Here is a 19,422-nt window from a genome sequence, read left to right on the forward strand (position 1 = left end):
AACTTATTAACAACAACGTTAAGAACACGTAACAACAAGAAATTAAAAAATCACAATGAGAAAAAAAGGAAATAGATATGATCACCAAGAAAAAAAAAAGTTGTGCTAGTTATATTTCTTGTGTGCCTCAGTGTTCCCAAGAATGGGAACATAGAAACTAAGAAGAGGTTGCAGAGAAGTCGATAAATGCTGTAAAATTACGATAACACTTTAATATATATATATATATATGGAAACCAAAAAAAAAATAGTGGGAAAACAAGAAAAAAATAAAGAGGGGGACAACGCACAAAAACAAAAATGGTGGCGGCAGTCGTGAAGAGTAAATCCCTTTCTCGATGGCGCAGTAACTGCCTCTGCACGCGTAAATAAACTGTAAAATACAACAGTGCACTAAAAAGGAAATAATGGGGAAAAGGGCGGGGGAAAGCGTGTGCGCCGCCGAAATATGATCAATTTTGGAGTAAAACAAGGAAAAGGGTGAATGGTAATGACGATGGTCAAATGGCAGGGAAATATTCCCATTTGTGGCGACACGCCCACGCTGGTCACATGAGCAGCAGCAGGATCATCATTAGCTGCGAGCCCCCCCCCCATAATATTTTTTTCTTAGAAAGAGAGGGCCGTGGCGGCAAGCATTACGAGAAGGAATTTCATTGAAGTACCCACAGCCCCACTCGCTTCATCTTCCTTATCTTCATCGGAGTCGTCATCATCGATTTCAGGGAACTGAGCTGCCTCTTCTTGTGCCTCACTCTTGGCATCATCAGCTGCATCGGCAGCCCTAACAGTCTCAGCGGTAGCTTTCTGAAGCTCCTCCAGTTTATTAGCCGCTTCATTCGCCTCCTGGAGGTATTCCTCAGCGAAATCTTGCATGTACAGCCCTCTCAGGTTGTGAGCCGCTCTCGTAAGCGCTTCTGGCGTGACGTCGTCAGCAACAGCGGTGGCACATTCTTTAGCCAACTGCTTAATTGTTTCATTCCCTCCGTGCTCCGCGGCGCCCCTCAGCAAACCACTGAAGACACTTTCATATTCACTCTCAAAGCTGTCAAGCGCCCGGGCGAAGCGTTTTACTTCCATCGCTGCTGCTTCGGCACGTACAGATGCCTCATACGCCACCGTGGCGGCCTCCCGAGCTCTCTTTGCAGCCTGCTGCTGTTCCGATGTGCCGCCAACGGCACCCGCCTCCGCACGCTTCGCGGCCTTTTTGCCTTCCTTCGCTGCTTTTTTGCTTTCCTCCAATGCGCCTACAGCCTCGAACCTCCGCTCTTCCGTCAGTAGCGGAAGTTTACGCAGTTGTTTCGCCACCTCACATAGTGCTTTCGTCTGTTCCAATTCGGCTTCAAGATTATCGTTCGCGTAGGCGGTCGGTGCGAATATGAAGTGAAGACTGAGGCCGAGCACAAACAAAGCGCGGGAAATCATCATCTTGGAATGGGTTACTGGTTGTTTTCGCGTGTAGTTGGTGGTGACGTTTTTTCTTTATCACAGAAATGAGCACATGAAGAAAGAGAAGGTGGAAGTACATGAAGAGAGTATGAAATCACAGCGGGATAGAGCAGGGCAGTGGAAAGGAAATCACACGAGTTAGTTGGGTGTGGACGGGTCCACTTTCTTCAAGGCGTGTGGTGTCACCACAGTTTCTTCTGTTGAGGCAGCCGAAACTGTTAAACGTATGAGGGTTGCGTGCACGCGGTTTCATCGCACAGTTTAGCGCAGGTCGACTACCACTGGGGTCGCGATTATTACTGGAATGGGTTCTGTTGAAGGATTGCTGTGTCACCTGATGACACACTAACGAGGAGACCTCCACGGACAACGCAGGCACCGATTTGACGCTCGCGCACATCTTTGTTCCATATCTCCGCGTTTGCAAGGACAAGGTTAATGTTATTGTCGAATCCCTTCAGCACGCCATGCACTTCGCGGTCCTCCAATGAAACAACAACACGACGATCCAGATGCGGCTCTAGTGAAAGTATGCTCTCCTTTTTCTTAAGGATGTGTGCCTGCTGTGCCGACATTGCACCACCGAAACACGTATAAACTAGGTTGCCTCAGCAATGGTAAGGCAGAGGTTAAAAATAGGAGGAAAGGATGCAAGGAAAAAAACAAACATAGTGATGCAGCAAATACCAACACATTTCACACCTTCACCACTGCCTCCATGCCTGTTGTCTCACCGGTTTCCCTTTCGATAGTGTTGTTACCATTCCTCCCACAACATTGAGTTCAATGCTGCGTTTGAGTTGTCGCAAACCTAAAGGTATTGCTGATTGTGTACCTGGGTCTTCAAAAGGACACGAAGAATCGTATGGACACACAGAAACATACACAAGTACGTTCGTAGACCCACAAGGTAACGCGCACGCATCCGATAGTCGCTCACTCCGCAACATTGGCTAACCTCAACTCCCTTTTTTGCTTATATCCAAAATTCAGTTTCTTCTCGCCTCCCCTGCTTCGACCCCACTCACGTGGCTACCATTTCGCATCGTCCATTTCCACCTTCCCCCCCTCCACCCTTTCGAGTGCTATACACTTTATGGTGCGTTCCACTCAAGCGAGCGCGGGAATTGCTCATGGTTTATGAATGGCAAATCCTGCAAATCCTTCTCGTGGTGATGCATCTCCAGTTGCTGTACTGGTATGCTGTGCAGCAACCACGTTTGATCCTCTTCAAATGGGGTTTGGTCCACTTTTCCTGGAATCTGTTGCATGGGCCAAAGCTTGTTCACATTGTACACTGGTGCTGGCTCCGCAGAGATTGTAAACTGTTTATCCAAATATTTGGCGGTGTACGCCATCCAGTCCTGCGTGGCGGGTGTCTCGCTCGGCGTTGGTGGAAAACGGCTGGTTGGTGTATGGTACTCATGTGGGAACCGCTCGGCATTTTGCGGCAAATGAGGAATACTCTTCAGTTTGAATGTCTCCTCCTCCGCGATGGTGCGGGCAAGCAGCGCATCCGTGGCAGCTTGTGGTCGTAGTTGTGGTTCCACCAACCGTCGCGGCCTCCTCGCCTCCGGAGGCACACGGACAAAATCGAGACCAGAAACGTCAGTAATGCCATCATTGACGGCCCGCAACGCTTCTTCGCTACACTGAAGACGCTTCGCTATGGCCACAAGCGTATCATTAGCATGCACACGCTCAACCGGGCTGAACTCAGACTCGCTCGTTGACGTCCAGCAGGAAAGTGGGGCAACCAGTTCCGTTACTGAAGAATCAAACTCGCCCGCTTCGCTCTCTTTCTTCTGGTATGTCAGAGCGGCATGACCGTTACACTGTTGCAGCTCCTCTACTGTGCAATCAAGAATTGCTGCCGCCTCCTCCCATGTCCGAATACGCTCCCCATCCTTCGCTGATGTTGTTTTTAGCGGAAGTACAAGTGGAGTCGCCCCAAAGCTTGTAAGTCTCCGTGTGGCAGTCACGGGGACATTAATCACAACTCCTGCCTCGATTGTCTCACGCTCCGCGTTCGCATCCTTCAATTCACCGACACTGCAACCCAAGCGCTGCGCCACGGCATCCCAGTTTTCACCTTCACGGACAGTGTCAGTGCTCAGTCGGTTTACTGGTGCCGACTGCCAGTCTAAAGCAAAGGAAAACATACGGTGATGTTCGTGCGTCGTTGGTGTCGCCGGGTCGTGTTCTGTAGGGAAAACCGCAGAATCGTGTATCACGTTACGTCGATAAATGGTGTGAAACTCGCAGGACGTCTGACGATGCAACCAGTGGCGTATATCGTACATGCGCTTCTCAAATTCCGTGCTTTGAAAGGGCAACTTGCATATTATTACCCTAAAGAACTTGCGAAACTCGTAGTGGGCTGTCGACATCTCAAGTTCTGTAAATGAGGTGTCAGAAGAAGATGTCCAAAACTCGGCCATACGCACCCACGGCTCCAGTTTCTCAACGTGTGGCCATGATGTGTGCGGATCGTATATGTTTGTCGCACCTGGTACCGGTACATTACAACGGTTGATGACACTTAGACATTGCTCTTCTAGGCGCCGCAGGTCAGAGCGCAGGAAATTTGCGACCTCCTCCTTATCGTATTCATCATACCCCCCAAACGGACCGGCGCGGGCACAGTTGAATGCAGCGAGCAACTCCGGATCCACCGCACCTCCCTGCAGCAACCGACGTACCGCCACCAACTTCTCCTCCACTATTTGGCGACCCACATCCTTCAAGAACATGCAAACATCCTCAGCCAGCTTCATCACGTGGTGATCCCAAAATCCTTCCAGAACAATTTTGTAGGTTACCTCGGAACCACGAATACCATCCTCCTCGGTGTTCTCAAACACAAAGCGCCTATTTCGCACTTTGGCCACTTCATATTCGTACCAATCCTCTGTTTTCCACTGGAAGGGGAACACACTTCGATCAGCGTTAATTTTTCCGGCATAAGACGGTATAGGCTCGAGCCGCCCGACGTCACGTTGCACTTCCAAAGGACTGAGAATGCGAGCGTGCTGGTGATGCTCACGCACAGCGCGATCCATTATGGTCTCCAGTGTGGGTGGTGGCGTTTTTTGATTCGCTTCGTTCATCTTCGTCAAGTAGGCGTCACGGAAGGGAAAACCTTTCTGTCCATTCCCACGGGACTTGCGTGGGTCAAATCTGGCGAACTCCCGCATGTATTGTACATACTCCCGGCCCTTCGCGTCGAATTCGTTGAACGGACGGAAGCGAAATGCATTCGGTGGCGCGCTTGCGCTCCACGGCCGATAATCTCCCATATGATGCGTCATGGAAGTACAGATATACCAACTGTCAACGTATTGGTCCTCAGGCACATCCGGGCGCACAAGTGGGCCGCGAATACTCATGGGAAATTTGTCGTCAATAGGATCGATAAACTCGTTAGTTTTGGTGCTGTTCATGCTTTGTGGTGCAGCAACGGGGGCCGGACCGTCAAACTTTGGCATTTGCGTGGGCATTCGGTACCGCGACCAATAGTACGCAACCACATGACTACGTCTAACCATTCGGTATCCTGCCGCTGCGCCCGCAGGAGTTCACACCCCCTTCGCCTCCGCAGACAATAACTATATTTCTTCTCGCAACACAGAAAAAAGGAGGGAGAGGTCAAAATCTGCTAGTGTGATGTGGCAACAAAAAAGTTGGGGGAAAAGTTTAACTTGAGCACTGTGTGAACTCACCTGCACCATTGAGCAGCAACAACAGATTGAAACATGCAACGAACCCAGTTTTCCAGTGACTGTATCCCAACCGCTTTGAAAAGTAATTTGTGATATATGTCACGAACCCCCACGCGCGGTTGGGTTTGAAGCATCTTCCAGCACCCACCCGAATTGTCGAATGAGTTCCTCCTTCGATCGGCACGTCGCGGTATCGACTGCAGCCTCAAGTGCTTCAGGAGCAGAGGCCTCATGGACGGTGGGAAACACGGAAAACCACAGCATTCCCTCGAATACGCCCCGAACCAGCGCTACTTTACCGTTGTGTCGGCTCTTCGAAAAGTAGACAATGTCACCGGGTGCGAAACCAAAGCCCGTGTCGGGCGACACATTCAGTAAGATGCTATCTCCTGATTTAGTTGTTGCTTTCATACGTTATACCGCTTCTCATCAATACGCAAACCGAGGAAGAAGAAAAACAAATGAAGAAGTCGAAAAGAAAAAAAATTGATGGCGCGAGGGTGAACCAATTGTCCAGCACGATAAGTAAAATGTTTTGGTTGCTGCTGTTGTTATTTGCTAGCACGCTTCCGCACGCTACATTTAGGCGATCGAAAGTTCTATACCGAACGGATTCACCTACGCAACTTTTTCTCTTTCTCTCCCCGCACGAATACCGCAAGTGACAACTGGCTTTGCGCCGTGAAACCGAAAATGATCTGCCGTCCAACCGGGGAGGGAAGGGGTCAATGATGCACAATCAAACGCCACACACATACGCATGTGTATTCCCGTCATGCAGCTAAACAACAAGTGAAGTGAGTCAACCGAGTAAATATTCATCTAAACGTTCACGCATCCGCATGATTGTACATACTTGGTCATGCGCCACCTTCGCGTGATCAATCACAACGCAAAGTCAACGCTGCCAAGTGAAACTTCACACCAAACTCTGAAGATGTGAAATATGCTACGGTAACAGGAAACCACCGGCTTGCGGTGATGAAAACTTACAAAACATGCGAGACCTCCTCCCTATACTGCAGGTGTTTTCCTCAAACACCTATTCAAGTATAAATAACCCAACACACACGTTAAAACGCTTGCAGCAAAGAAAACAACGGATTCCCAATAGGGCCCAATCATCGCGCCCCGCGCACCAAAACTCATTTGTGGCCCGCTTACCACGTGCAGAGCATAACGCGCACTCCTATACACAGTTTGATTAAGCCAATCCTCATCCAATTTCCATAAAGGTTCCTTCTCTTCATCTCGAAACTTCAGCCCCCGAGGCACAGCAGCGGAAAGCATCGGTTGTTCCCATCCAATATGCTTCAAACTTGCCTGAATTGCCTCCTCCACGGCAGTAGGGTTAGTTGTGACACTGTTGCCCAACACACCGACGCTGTAATCGGGGATGCCCACCGGGGATCCGGATTCCACGGCACGCCGCTCCAGGAAACTGCACTTCGTGTTTACAGTAAAGCATTCCCACAACTGGTGCACAAGGGTGCGGTCAACCCCAACCGCGACACCCGGTAGAACGACGCGAAGTAATGCATCAGCCGCCTCTGCAATGGACTCAGCGCTAAGAGAGACACTGTCGTTGTGGGACATGGAGTCTCTTACCGTAAAAACGTTAGGATTTGCATACGTTGTGTTGTAGCGTGTCAGCGTTAAGAAAGTTTTTTTCACTATCGTTGATTTACCCAGAAGGTCGAGAACTGTCGTGATGGGTGAGTACGGCAATTGGCGGGTTGCTGCGCGGGAAACAGAAGCCTTTTCGAGCGCCGCTTCTGCCTCCGCTTGTGCAGTGACTTGACTACGTGATGCAGCAGACGCTCTGCTGTCTACATGGTAAAACAGTGGGGACCCGTCTGTTGCCACTTGGTCGAATGAAACAAACGTGTCCACAGAGTCAAAGTCTACGGTTGTGAAGTTCAGGTTACCTCCGTATGCTACTGAACATGACTTCAGGCCCTTATACGCGCATGCCAGCTGCATAGCGTCGGATACGAAACGTGAGCTGCCAATGCTCCCAACGTGTTCACCAGGGAAGAAAAATGCATACACATCACGCGAAGGGGCTTTGATGCCGTCCAAAACCCGCTTCAGCACGTCCATTACTGCCAACGCTGCGACAATACCGCTGGCAGGGCAGTCAGCACCAGGCGTCGTGCCATGCACGAGCGACACCGCTGTTGACGCCACCATGATAGCAATAGCGCCCTTCCGCGTTTTCTTCACAAACGATGGCTTCCTTGTGTTGCCGCCGCTCCACTCCCATTTTGTGTCTGCATTACTTGCCCACACAGTCCAACCACCTAATGGACTGCACCTCGGCAACGAGGCGCCATTCAAACAATCAGTTAAGGCTGAAATGGACGTCATGTGTGGAGCCAACTCCCCTCCACTCCGTGTTTCTACAACGTTGTATGGATGCGGTGTCTTCACCCACCGCTGGCGGTTAAACGTGGCGGCCTCCACAAGGGCTGCCCACTCGCCCCTGTCGGAAGCGCTCCTTCTCTCCACAGATGGGGAATTGCTGGCGATATAGAGCACTTCAAAGTCGTAGGAACTCCTCACAACGTGTGGTATCAACAGTGGATCCCCGCTTCCGCAGGAAGTATTACACGAGGATGAACATTGTTGAGTATCATCGGAGTAGAGTACCGCAGTGATGTTCAGTAAGCGATTCCTTTCGGTGAGCTGCAATGTGTTGTATTGTTTGGCGGCATCGAGGAGACACTTTATGTCACATTCACTCCTAACCTTTCCCTCTCCCAGAGCCACGATACCGAAACCTTTTACTCCAGATTCAAGTGGGGGCTTCATTGCACCGAGCAGCGAAACGAGCATGGTGGGCCTACACTCAGCCAATTTCAACTGTTCCAGTTCATCTGCTTTAAGAAGGAGTAGTGAATGGGCACCCTCTCTCCCACCTCCACCTGCACAACCCCAATACTCCCCCATTATACCACCTCTCGACGCTTCAGTTGGTGTTATGACATCCCTGAGGATGCAGTGACCCGCAGTATCATAATTTCTGAAGTAAGCACGGTACGCCATGTCGTATGGCTGTTGCGGAACATCTCTAGAGAAGCTCTGCGTTGCGACGGCGGCAGGAATCTGTGAGAACAACAACAGCAGCACTGCTACTGCAAGAAAGTGATCAACACCTTGTAACATCAATATTCTGAACTAAAACAGGAAGCGTTCCTTTCCACCTTGAAGTTAATGTCTGCAAATGTAAGAGAGGTGGTGGTAAAATATACATATACATATATATATATATTATAATAATGCCCAAGCAAAGTGCTTTGACCGAAGAGATAATGTGTGAGCTGGAGGTTACACCTTTTGTATTACTCAAATGCAGTAAAAGTTGTAGTGATTACAGACTGGAGTGGGGACTGCAGCACATAGCTTGTGGCTCCTAATCAGTAACAAAACAAGAGAAAACATCAATACATCATTCCCCCAGGTGACTGACGCGGGATTCCCACCCTATCAGGAAAATTTATTTCGACTCGCTCTTCATTCTAAGCGTCCTGCGACGGACGGAAAGGAGTCCTCATAGAGGCGTGTGATGCGAGGGAAACAGCCCGGTTTCCACCAGTCCCTTCAACCACGTTTGGCGCCCCGCAGCACTGGTTTCCAACTAGTGGCGGTAGAGGTTGCGGTGGTCCTCTGTATCCTGCGCACTCAGGGTCGAAACATTTCTGAACCCACATCCCGCAATGAAGATCAACACTTATGTAAACGTTGTTGGATCGGTGCTGGCGCCCAATGTTGCCGCAGTAGCGGGACCCCTTCAACATGAATAGTAGGTAACGGTCGCCACAGCGGCGAATGGAGCTCACACCGCACTCAACGCCACCCGCAGAACTCCACTGTTCGCCAATGTATTTGGCGAGTGCACTGTACCTCTCGGCCTCTTCAAGAGGCAGTTGCTTACTCAACAAATTGCCTCCCTTAGTAGAAGCATTTGGTGTACCACTGACACTACGTGGCGGTGACACGTCAGGTACAGTAACAACTCGTTGGGTCCCATGTGGCAAAGTAATGAGCGATGCAAAGAATAGCGAAACCGCATCCGTCATCCGCTCTGTTGTCTTCTCCAAAGCGAGAATGCTTGTCTTATGAAGCTTGCAGCTCCCAAGGCACCGCATTGTACGGTTCCGACTGTATACAGCCGAATCAATAACGCACCTCAGGGGCAAAAAGGGCAGGTTGGGTGCGTCCTCCGAGGGAAGCACAGGGAAATGCTTCGGCACGTCATGGTAAAACAAAGCTGTGTGAAGTTGTACATCACTTTCCACCCGCTCATACAGGTAGTCGATGAACTGCGAAACAAGTCGTCCAACATCTCCGTTGCTCCCAAACCAGTGTCCATCAAACTTCACAACATAGTGCTGTGAGAACTTTGCACTACCTTTGCCATCGTATTGGTGTTGCTGAACCGATCGCATAACTAATACGCTTACGCCCAAACCAAGCGGCCACTCTTCAAAGAATGTATCGTGTTCACTAGGGGTAGTGGGGCACCCGGAAACGTCCCTTTTAAGCTGCAGATGATCCTGCTTGAGACCCGACAGTAGCTCAGGATATACCTCACGAAGAAACGTATAAAGTTCCCTCAGCAATAGTGTGGTGGTCTTACTGTTGTCAGCTCGAATCCTACAATTCCACGGGCAGCAGCGAGGGGGCCTCCAGAGAGCTGTTTCCAGCGCTGAAGCGTATGTTGTACTTTCACATTCATATACGTCGGCCACGCATTTGTTCGAATCGTTATCGCCGCACGAGCTGTCGCTGTCACTGTCTACAACATGCACAACGGGGCGCCAAGCTGAGTAATCCCTCTCCCGCTCAACATCCAAATACATGTGGCATGCCGCTTTTTCTCGTATTACTTCATAGAGGTGCTGTTGTAGCGGCTCGATGTCTTCAACTATTTGCGCTAACCCTTCAACAGTGGCAGCCAGAAACATCCGCGACTGGCCCGAGAGCGGCGTTTCACCGTAAAGTATTGAATAATCTTCACGAAGTGCAAGTTTGGGTCGTCCTGCGTTGGAGTACTCCATCTTTACATCCCCATCACTGGAACGCTTGCGAAACAACCGCCCCGCAGCACTCGCCGAACTGGAAGGTGCGGAACGAATACTGCGCGAGGCGAGAATGTGGACGGCCTCCTCTTCTGATGGAAACTCCACGCTGAAGGGCAGCCATCGCTGGCCTCCCTCGATGTCGAGCTTGTCCTCACCATTATTCCTCGAGTCAATGAAATCAAAAAGTTGTTGCTGCGTTGGAAAGAGGCGGCACTTCTCACTATCAAAGTGCTCCGTGAACGTTGCCCTACACCAGAGCATCTGCCTCTACAGTTTGCGCATTGACTTTACTACAAACTTCACTTTTGATATCGGGCCAAGAAGGGTAATGACCATGATACAAACAGTGTGAAAATAAAGCAGGTGACTAAAGCAACAATGATAAAAAGGGTGCAAATAAACGTCGAGGGAGCCCAACAACATGCTCACAGAAGTGTTGGAAACAGCCTCACACGCACGATACTTCATACCACGTATGCGATAAAACTAAAACCTCCCCCCACACACCCCTTGTTTCCTTCTCCCAATCTCCCTGTAGTTTTGTCCTGAGAGGCGGTTTCACACATTCGTGTGGGGGCTCTCATCATTATCATCGCTCTTATTGCCGCTACAACTACGTTCTCTCATGAGTTGTAAATCATGAAGCACAGCACCCAAAAACGCCTTGCACGCCGACTCCCGGGCGCTTGTGTACCGCCATGAAATTGCCCTTCCAGCCGCACGCCCACCGACAACAAGGGACACTTCGAAAAGTCTTGCGTGCGGTTGGTTGAGCCCGTCAAGATAGCTACTCACTGGCTCACCATCTGTGGATAGGGGAACACCGTTCCGCATGTCAGACTGTGTATCATAAAAAACAGGGTCACGCACAGGATCCTTGAATTTCAGCCGCGCAATTTTCTGCCCGTTCACAGGCTGCTTCTGCCCGTAGGAATCGGCAAAGTAATTGGCCACAGTGGAAAAGTCAACCGAATTACGGGATGCAGCACCGCGCTTGCACTGTTCCCATTCATCTGACGGTAGCCAACCGCTTCCATCATTTACACCGCCATGATCATCAACACCTGCCGTCTGCAGAAACTTTTTCTCCCGTTCCACACGCTGTTTCCACATATCGACGGCATCTAAGCCCCTGGGCCCGGTTGCTATTGATGAGAGAATGTCTTTAACGTTCCCAGAGGTATTTCCCTCATCACCTCTTTCCACTAACTCGTCAATTGTTAGTGTGTCAGTCGCAGGATTACTTATCCCGAAACCTGAGCAAAGAACCACATCACCGTTAGCGGCACTCCCGTCTTTTACATGTACATCATCATCATTACAACTCCCGCCACCACCTTGGCCGTTGCTGTTGGAATCGCTACCGACATCGCGAGGGGTGCAGCACCCCGCTGAGAGACTTCTCGTCCTTGAGACAAACTGCGCCTGCAGTCCTTGAGCGGCGAGAATAGCCTCCGCAACGTTCATTGGTGGAAAATGCTGCAGTGTCCTCAGGAGAAGTTTAGTGGCAGCATTTGGGAGACCCGTATTAAGCCGGTTGCCATACACATGCAACAGCAGTTCCCGGGTTGCGTCTCGCCCTAAGTGGTGGTGCACGGCCCCAACGAAGTGCGAGAAAACCCAACCAAGTGGGCTTTGGCCACAACGAAGGGGTGTCATGTGGAATGATGTGCCCAATGTGTCACGACCGCGCAGCCCCACGTGTTTGGGAGTAAGAAACTCAAGTTTTGCTGTCCCCACCGACTCATTATCCTGATCTCTCGCAAGGTCATTGACGCCGAGGGGAACAGCTAGTTCGTCGAAATGGAGATCTTTAGCGAAAAGACGAAGTGTAAAGTGATTATGCAACACTGCGTTCAGTTGCTTGCAAGCATTCGCTGTTAGTACTAAACCCGCGTGCATCGCGTACTGCAGCACCTCTGTGGAAAGGAAATCGTCAATAGCTATGTCGCCCAGCATCGTGAAGTGGTGATTCTCTATCGTAAAATGAGGTGTGAACAGTGGCATGAACGCCTGCAGCACAGCACGGTCGCCAAACTGCGCCGCATTATTTTCCACAACATTGCGTAATCCGCACCGCAGAAACAGCTCGCGCAATCGATCCACAGGAACTGCCACGCGTCGGGGGGCAAGTAGAAGTCCCCAAAAGCAACAGAACATGCTCCGCGTCCGGCAACACCTTCCCACTTCACAGACGCGTAATGAGGGCTAGGGCGTTTGAACCACACATGTAAATTCGACAAAAAAGATGATCGGTAACAAAAAGAAAAAGAGGGACAGTTTTAACTGGCGCGTAGTTGCGCACACTCGGCATCAAAAGGTGGCTTCACTTCGGTAAGTTACAACGTTAAAAGCACGTCAATGAATAGAGCACGAGGATTGGAACAAACCGGAACACTTCATTTTTTTCACTTACTCTCTGCAAACCTTCCCCATTCTATCACTTCAGTGCTCTCAGGATGCCGAACCACCGCGACTCTCGCAACAGTTCAAAATCACGCTAAGAAGCAATGACCGCTACCACTGATGTACAAACTCAAGAGAAAAAGGAATGGCCTACTTTTCACATCGGCAGCAAGCGCAAAAGCGCACACCAGGGCGGAGCATGCCGCAAGAAAGAAAATGAGAGACACAAGCATAACAGACGGTCCCATACAAACAAGGCCAGAGACACGAAAGAAAAAACTCATGAAGAGGCACCAGCGTTCCAGTGTTGGTGTCGCTGTTGATTTTTTTACAAATGAATCACGGCGTCGAATATTTGTTCATCCACACAAGGCATGTCCTCGAGTGATGAGTCACTAAAATCCACAGAATCTTCGTATTCTTTTAACCACGCGGTAATCTCTGAGCGCCCCTGTACTTCGAGAGGCACAGAAAGCTCTGCAGCTGGCCTCCTTCGCTCACGTTTGACGGTGTGCGTCGTGGAAGTCGCTGCCGCAGGTGAAGGGGCCACGGATTGTCCTAAATGAGGTAATGCATGTGCGACGGGAGCTGCACCCGTTTTTTGTTGCTGCAGCTGCTGACACTCGCGCGGATCTATTACCCTCGCCAACAGTGACTCCAGTAAAGAGCTGCGAGGAGTTCCTTGGCTCGGTTGATACTGTCGTTGCTGCTCCACTATATGGCGCTCAGCCTCCCCCACCATGCTAATGTTGCACTCTTCTTCAAACACACCGCCCGCTAATTTCAATCCATGCGTTCGCAAAAAGTCTTCAATCAACAGCAACGCTACACGGCCCTCTAACGGCAACTCTGCCGGCTGCAACACCGTTCCCAAGGCGGAATCGCGTAAACAAGGATCCGCTCGTATTACGCCAATGGCAGCTGCTCGCAGCTGCGCCCGCATTTTGCCCATCACACCCGACTCCCGCATGGCAGCCGCGAAGGCCTGTTGCAACCCTAGTAGAGTTGTGTTGATTTCATTCACATCATCCTCCATGGCATGGCCCTCTTCCATCTGATCAGGCTCCTCTCTTTGGCCTTCTCAACTCTACACTCTCTCTAACGTATGCTAAAGCTGATGCTTAGTCTTTTGTGGCTCAACGTCAACAAGAAACCTTTACGTTGTGAACGTTACCGCACGCGTGGGAGGGAGCCGGCCGCTCACTGATTTGTCGCAACTCCCCTCTCGCCAGGCGCCTTCAACTGCTGGGTCGCAGAGGCACCTGAGGGCTCCAAAGAGGAAGGCTCCTTAAAATGCAAAGAGGAAAAGGGGGAAAAAGAGGAAAACACCCACTTTTGAAGAGAGTCGGTAAGAAGGTACAAAACAAAAAAAAAAGAAAAAGGCCACAAAGACGGCTGCTAAAACTATACACTTCAAGCATCGATCGTGATCACCAATTAATCTCGGAAGAATGCACAACACACTTGTGGCAACCGCGACACATAAATAACTGCTCCTAAACACCATGTCGGGTATGAACAGTGCATCGCCTCCGCTCTACAATCAGCAACAGACCCCGCATAACGTTAAATTACCCGGTTAATTGCATACATTTGTGTACTTGTGTACGACAAACGGCGGTGTTAACACCTTCAGAACAGTCCTGTACAATTAGTCGATCCTTACGTCGAACGAATGGAGAGACATCCTCACAGAGACGAATACGGACAGCGAGTCCCTTCATCCACGCCGTTAAAGGCTCAGTTTGAAAAAGCGAACGGTGCCATCGTCGCTGGTTGAAGCAACTACACCGCTACTTTCAACTATCGCAAAACTTAATACCATTCGTCGGTGCCCCATAAGTCGGACGAGTGGTTCCTGCTGCTGAGACCTTCCATCCCACACCTTAATCTCTCCATCGCTACAACCAGCAACAACAAAATAACCACTTGCCCAAGCAGCAGGAATAACGCTCTCCCCAACCTGAAACACTGTACGCAGTTTGAGGTCCGCGGCACTCCACACCGCTACACGGCAATCGCATGACGCTGAAAGAAGAAGCTGCGGCGGGGTCGTGTGACTTCCACGGCTACCAACGTTCACGTGTAGACTTTCAATGGCTTGGGTGTGCACCTCCGGAAGGGAGGTCACCACGCGGCCGCTGTTGAGCGAAATAACGTGTAGCGTCCCGTCCGCGCAGCCCACCACACACCGGTCATCGTAGTCACCCAACGGGGCTTCGCCACTGCTGTCACCTAAACAGCAGAGAGTTGTGACCGACGCCCTGTCAGCACTCAGACCTTTCGCAATGTGAAACTCCTGCTGCCCAGTTCGCGGCGCAAAAACCACAACGGCACCATCACTGGCACCTGCAACGAGGCGCTTGCGGCACGGCGTCCACGCTGTGCACGTTATGCCCCCGCCGTGGCCCGCGAAGTACATCGCAAGTGTTCCCTTTGATACGTTCCACATTGCCGCTTGTCCGTCGTCCGCCCCAGCCACGAGAACAAGACCTGAGGGATGCCACAGGAGCGTGAGCAACTCACCACTTAAGTCACGCAGTGCGTGCCGCAGTTTCCAGGTTACTGTACACCATATGGCAACGACGCCATCGAGACCTCCACTTGCGAGTGTTGTGCCATCCGGCGAGAAGGCCAAAATACTAATCGTATCGGCGTGAGCCTCCCGCAGTACAGCGAGGTTGTGCACCGAGCGGCTCTCTTCATCCAGCTTAAGTACGTACACCTCGTCACTCTGGCCACCTGCTACAAATAATCCAGAATCAGCGGGGTGTACAGCAACAGCATGCACGGGAGAGGCATCACGCGCGGTAAAGAAGCACAATGCGTCATCACGCTCCGGCTCGCAGTCAGGCACCTCGTTAAGATCCTCAACATCGGCATCATCCTCTTCACCATCAGTACCCGCCCCATTTCCAACGCCATCGTCATCGTAGTTATCCTCTTCTCCGTTATTGAGGTCCGTTTCCGCCATGCGCTTCCGACTTCCATGTGCAGGAACGTTGTAGGCTACGTTGTCGTCATCTTCTTCAATCTCTGCCATATTATCTTCATCAACGATCTCATTGTTTGGGTCGTCAAGGTCAATAAAGGCATCTTGTGCCATTTCAGGGTCAACAATGCCGTCCCTCATGGTTTGTTCCGGTAAGTTACCAGCCGTCAGGGGCCTCTGCATTTTTAGTTGCTGCAACGAAAGTTTTTCTCCCCAGAACAAACAATTTTCTTTCTTTGTAGCGAGAAGAAAAAGAATGGAAAAAAATACGGGTAGAAAAGTCATACGTGCATATGAATAGGTTAAAACGTATATACGCACACGCACGTTGAGGGCAAAACATACAACCAAAACTTGTAAAGATACATGAACACTCCTGTACGTAAGGTGTGAATTAGATGGCTCGCGTACAAGCAGCGAACACACGCATCTACGTATCCAGTGGGAAGGCAGGTACTACCCCACTTCCGTGCGCATATATTTGTAGTCAAACAAATAAACATATATATTTATATATTCATGCTTGCTGCACCTCGCAGTGGGAGATTCAGACACCAACATGCACTTGTATCTCCCTTGTGTATAAAAACATGACCATGGAGAGTCAAAAGAAGCTCAGAGCACGGCTTCATACGATACACCACCATTAACCCACGTGGTCAACGGCCTGTCCATCAAGGACAAACAACAACAATAATAAAAGGAAACACTGGTATCAATCTTACAAACGTATAATCGAAGAAGCAAACGGGTAGGAGAATGGAGAGGTATCCCCCCAATAAACACATATGCAGCAAAGAAAGAGGAAACAAACTCACGCTCTGACATAAATGGAAACACGCGTAAAATGTAATCGTAAACACACAGACGTTAACAAACAAATACAAACACGCACCTGATTGCAATGGCACAGCTTCTTCAGTTTGAAAACAGACACCTGAAGGCTATACTTGTCGTTCCTGTGCCTTTGGGGCTTTTCTGCATTTCTTTCCTAGTGCTTTCTCAGGTTTCACGTTAGGTGTGCGCTGCCGCATCGAAAACGGCGTGAAAGCTGCTGCAGAGTTGGGTGAAGACGGTGCCTCACCGTCCCTTTGAGCTCTCAACAGCTCTGCGGCTGCCTTGAGTTGATCACGAATAGACACGTTGTCAATTTCGCCAGCTCGCCTTTTCGTTAAAACGAGTTTTTCCTCACTGATAAGGTAGGAGGCAGTTGACACAGCAAGATCCCTTACCTCTGAGCTTTGGTGATTCAAGCACGGTTGCAGCAGGCGGGACCACGCATTTTCGTTGTGTTTGCCCATGCTCCCAGCGCTGCCACGCACCTGTAGACCCCCATTCGCCGCAAGGTCCTTCAGTACACTGAGGCGTGCAAGCTGCGTACGTGCATGGGTGTGAGACAGCCGCCGCCGATCCTTGTCAACTGGGTCGGCTAGTACCGCAGAAAGTATAACGCCCTTTCCGATCTCTGGTTTGCGCACAAATAACGCTAGTGTCGACATGGCTTCTTCCCGTAAGCGCGGATTATAATCTGCCGCGCAACAGAGCAACCGTGGGAGCAGATTGACCACTGGGCACATAACCTCCTCGAATACATTGGCTTCATCCTCTAGAACACTACGGACAAACGCGCAGGCAGCATTAGCAACGGCCGGAATATGATCCTGCAACCCATATCCACTCAGGTCTAAGTAGCGTAGTACTCCCTCCTCAATTGAGACAGGGCTTGATTCGTAAAGAGTTGTCATTTTGGAGGCCAAAACACTAAGCGCTGACTCACGAAGCTTAAAGTTGCTGCTATACAGGCACGCTGTAGTGAATAAGCCCACAACATTGTTGAGGTTTTGCATCTCCGAGAACTTACGCCCACCTACGTCCGGTAATTTTGGCATGTCAGTTTCCCCAGATGCCTCCATAATTTCACGTACTACACCTTCTTCCCACGGTTGCAATCTGCCCCCAATGGCGTACTCATCAGTGCCGTCACTCACGCTTACATCCTGATTGGCACCGGGGGGCCTTTCCTGCGCATTCCAATCGTCATTATTGCACTTAGCATCCGCGATCTCCTGCCCCTTTTGGTGCCAGATATTCTGTGCATCCAACTTCTGACCCGTATCTTTGTCAAAATCATCAAAGATAGAGGGACCCAAGTCAGAACCGGCACCGTCGAAGGGTGACATTCCACTGTCACCGGTGGGGCCGCTGGGCAAGTCCTGATATTCCCCTTCCGGTGCTAACTTTTGCCTTTCCGCACTCCAGCACATCTTCTCATTCCTCTCGCCACACATGCCATACCTATCCCCACTGCAACCAATAGATAGGCCTATCGCCTCTGCCCCGCTTCTTCGGCCATCCTGAGGTGCGTCCTCGCTGAACGTATCACTACTGTACTCAAGTGGGTCTGGCACCTGTCGCAATTGTGGAACCTGAACATCGTTGTACACTTTTTCAATCATCGTATCCATTTGCTGCTTTGCCTCCTTCGCGGCATCGAAGTCCTCGTCAATGATGGCCTGTACCTTGTCCTGTTCTGCTTGATATATGCGCTTCGACCGGCGGTTCATCAGTTTAATTCGATCCTGGCACGCCTTTGCGGTATCAAAGTCATCCATTGATATCGCTTGATTCTTCAGCATTAGTAACTCAGCAGAGCGGCGGACAAAAAAATCTTCAAACTCCAATATGCGCACAGAACGGAAGGCAGGCATTCCTTCATCCTGAGTGATGATGTTTCTAACAGGAGTTTCTACAGGTGACCGCTCACCCTCTCCTTGTCTGTCTTGCTCCTGCAGCAGATGCTGCAACTGATATTGCTGCTGCTCCAATTGCAAGGGCGGCAACTTGACGCCACTCCCGTTGTAGTTGCTTGACTCCCTGGTGTGATCCCTTTCTACAGGTGTCTGGGAAACAATACATGAACTAACTACCGCATGATCAACGTGCCTCGGTATGCGTTTGCTAATCTGACCGCTACATTCAATGGAATACACGCCAATTTGCTTGAAACGGTTAAAAGCATTCTGGTGCGGCGCATGAAAGAGAAGTTTCAAGAAGTACGCTTTGGCGTGCAGATGCACAGTCTTACGCTCCTTTGAGCGGTAGTTCGTGTGCTCGTTACTGCTGAAGTTGACCGAACCTAGCTTAAGAAAGCGCACTTCACGGAAAGACGGTGCTTCAAGTCCATAATGGCCACCAACTCCGTTAACTTCGTCGCCGTCGTCAAGAGCATACAAGCGCACCTCCATTTTTGACATAATTTTACTCTCGTGACTCAGTATGCGCAAATTCACCAACTCCGCGTTTCCGGGAAAGCGAAGTACAAGTTCCTGAGGCATGGAAGCAAAACGCGCACTTTGCCAACCCTTACCACTACAGTGCTGCTCTGCAACCGCGTGGTTGCTGGGATTGGTAGTGGAAAAACATTCAACATTCTCAGATGATGTTGCCAACCCATTCCCAAGTCCAGTGATAGGGAACTCATTGTCCTCACTGCTTCTATATACTATGTCATACGGGATCAAACCTACCATTCCCCGTCGTTTGGGAACCTAACTCCTCACTCGACCTTCGCCCTTTTCCTCTTTTCTCTATTTCACCCCTTTACCGTGAAAACGTCAAATAACACAAATACACAAACAGAGAAATTTAATGTTATAGCTCTGACATGAACATAGCAAAAGCAAAGTTGAGATGACAGGCATCGCAACTGTCGGGCGCGGAAACCCTATGGTGTAACACCTCACACTGGAACACCACCAAAATTAAC

The 19,422-nt window shown here is 50.3% G+C and overlaps 10 protein-coding genes across 10 annotated transcripts, besides 3 other annotated features; all 10 read right to left on the reverse strand.

The window, feature by feature from the left end:
* Window positions 1–19,422: part of a sequence feature (sequence corresponds to BAC RPCI93-45E22) that runs on past both edges of the window.
* Window positions 210–231: a sequence feature (AT_rich).
* On the reverse strand, window positions 610–1,428 carry Tb927.5.4020 (hypothetical protein; the record flags this gene model as incomplete). The annotated part of the gene is made up of 1 exon (XM_839979.1): window positions 610–1,428. The coding sequence occupies one exon, from the start codon at window positions 1,426–1,428 to the stop codon at window positions 610–612; it is 819 nt and encodes a 272-aa protein (XP_845072.1).
* Tb927.5.4030 (U6 snRNA-associated Sm-like protein LSm7p) lies at window positions 1,746–2,024 on the reverse strand (the record flags this gene model as incomplete). The annotated part of the gene is made up of 1 exon (XM_839980.1): window positions 1,746–2,024. The coding sequence occupies one exon, from the start codon at window positions 2,022–2,024 to the stop codon at window positions 1,746–1,748; it is 279 nt and encodes a 92-aa protein (XP_845073.1).
* On the reverse strand, window positions 2,544–4,997 carry Tb927.5.4040 (hypothetical protein, conserved; the record flags this gene model as incomplete). Its single annotated transcript, XM_839981.1, has 1 exon — window positions 2,544–4,997. One exon carries the CDS (start codon window positions 4,995–4,997, stop codon window positions 2,544–2,546), a length of 2,454 nt encoding a protein of 817 aa, XP_845074.1.
* Window positions 5,271–5,582, reverse strand: Tb927.5.4050 (hypothetical protein, conserved; the record flags this gene model as incomplete). Its single annotated transcript, XM_839982.1, has 1 exon — window positions 5,271–5,582. The coding sequence occupies one exon, from the start codon at window positions 5,580–5,582 to the stop codon at window positions 5,271–5,273; it is 312 nt and encodes a 103-aa protein (XP_845075.1).
* Window positions 6,186–8,339, reverse strand: Tb927.5.4060 (hypothetical protein, conserved; the record flags this gene model as incomplete). Its single annotated transcript, XM_839983.1, has 1 exon — window positions 6,186–8,339. The coding sequence occupies one exon, from the start codon at window positions 8,337–8,339 to the stop codon at window positions 6,186–6,188; it is 2,154 nt and encodes a 717-aa protein (XP_845076.1).
* Window positions 8,420–8,445: a microsatellite.
* Window positions 8,693–10,519, reverse strand: Tb927.5.4070 (hypothetical protein, conserved; the record flags this gene model as incomplete). Its single annotated transcript, XM_839984.1, has 1 exon — window positions 8,693–10,519. The coding sequence occupies one exon, from the start codon at window positions 10,517–10,519 to the stop codon at window positions 8,693–8,695; it is 1,827 nt and encodes a 608-aa protein (XP_845077.1).
* Window positions 10,817–12,418, reverse strand: Tb927.5.4080 (hypothetical protein, conserved; the record flags this gene model as incomplete). The annotated part of the gene is made up of 1 exon (XM_839985.1): window positions 10,817–12,418. One exon carries the CDS (start codon window positions 12,416–12,418, stop codon window positions 10,817–10,819), a length of 1,602 nt encoding a protein of 533 aa, XP_845078.1.
* Tb927.5.4090 (hypothetical protein, conserved) lies at window positions 12,993–13,718 on the reverse strand (the record flags this gene model as incomplete). Its single annotated transcript, XM_839986.1, has 1 exon — window positions 12,993–13,718. The coding sequence occupies one exon, from the start codon at window positions 13,716–13,718 to the stop codon at window positions 12,993–12,995; it is 726 nt and encodes a 241-aa protein (XP_845079.1).
* Tb927.5.4100 (hypothetical protein, conserved) lies at window positions 14,397–15,941 on the reverse strand (the record flags this gene model as incomplete). The annotated part of the gene is made up of 1 exon (XM_839987.1): window positions 14,397–15,941. The coding sequence occupies one exon, from the start codon at window positions 15,939–15,941 to the stop codon at window positions 14,397–14,399; it is 1,545 nt and encodes a 514-aa protein (XP_845080.1).
* Window positions 16,601–19,186, reverse strand: Tb927.5.4110 (hypothetical protein, conserved; the record flags this gene model as incomplete). Its single annotated transcript, XM_839988.1, has 1 exon — window positions 16,601–19,186. The coding sequence occupies one exon, from the start codon at window positions 19,184–19,186 to the stop codon at window positions 16,601–16,603; it is 2,586 nt and encodes an 861-aa protein (XP_845081.1).

Source organism: Trypanosoma brucei, chromosome 5 (assembly GCF_000002445.2).
Source record: "Trypanosoma brucei brucei TREU927 chromosome 5, complete sequence".
Classification (NCBI taxonomy): Eukaryota; Euglenozoa; class Kinetoplastea; order Trypanosomatida; family Trypanosomatidae; genus Trypanosoma; species Trypanosoma brucei.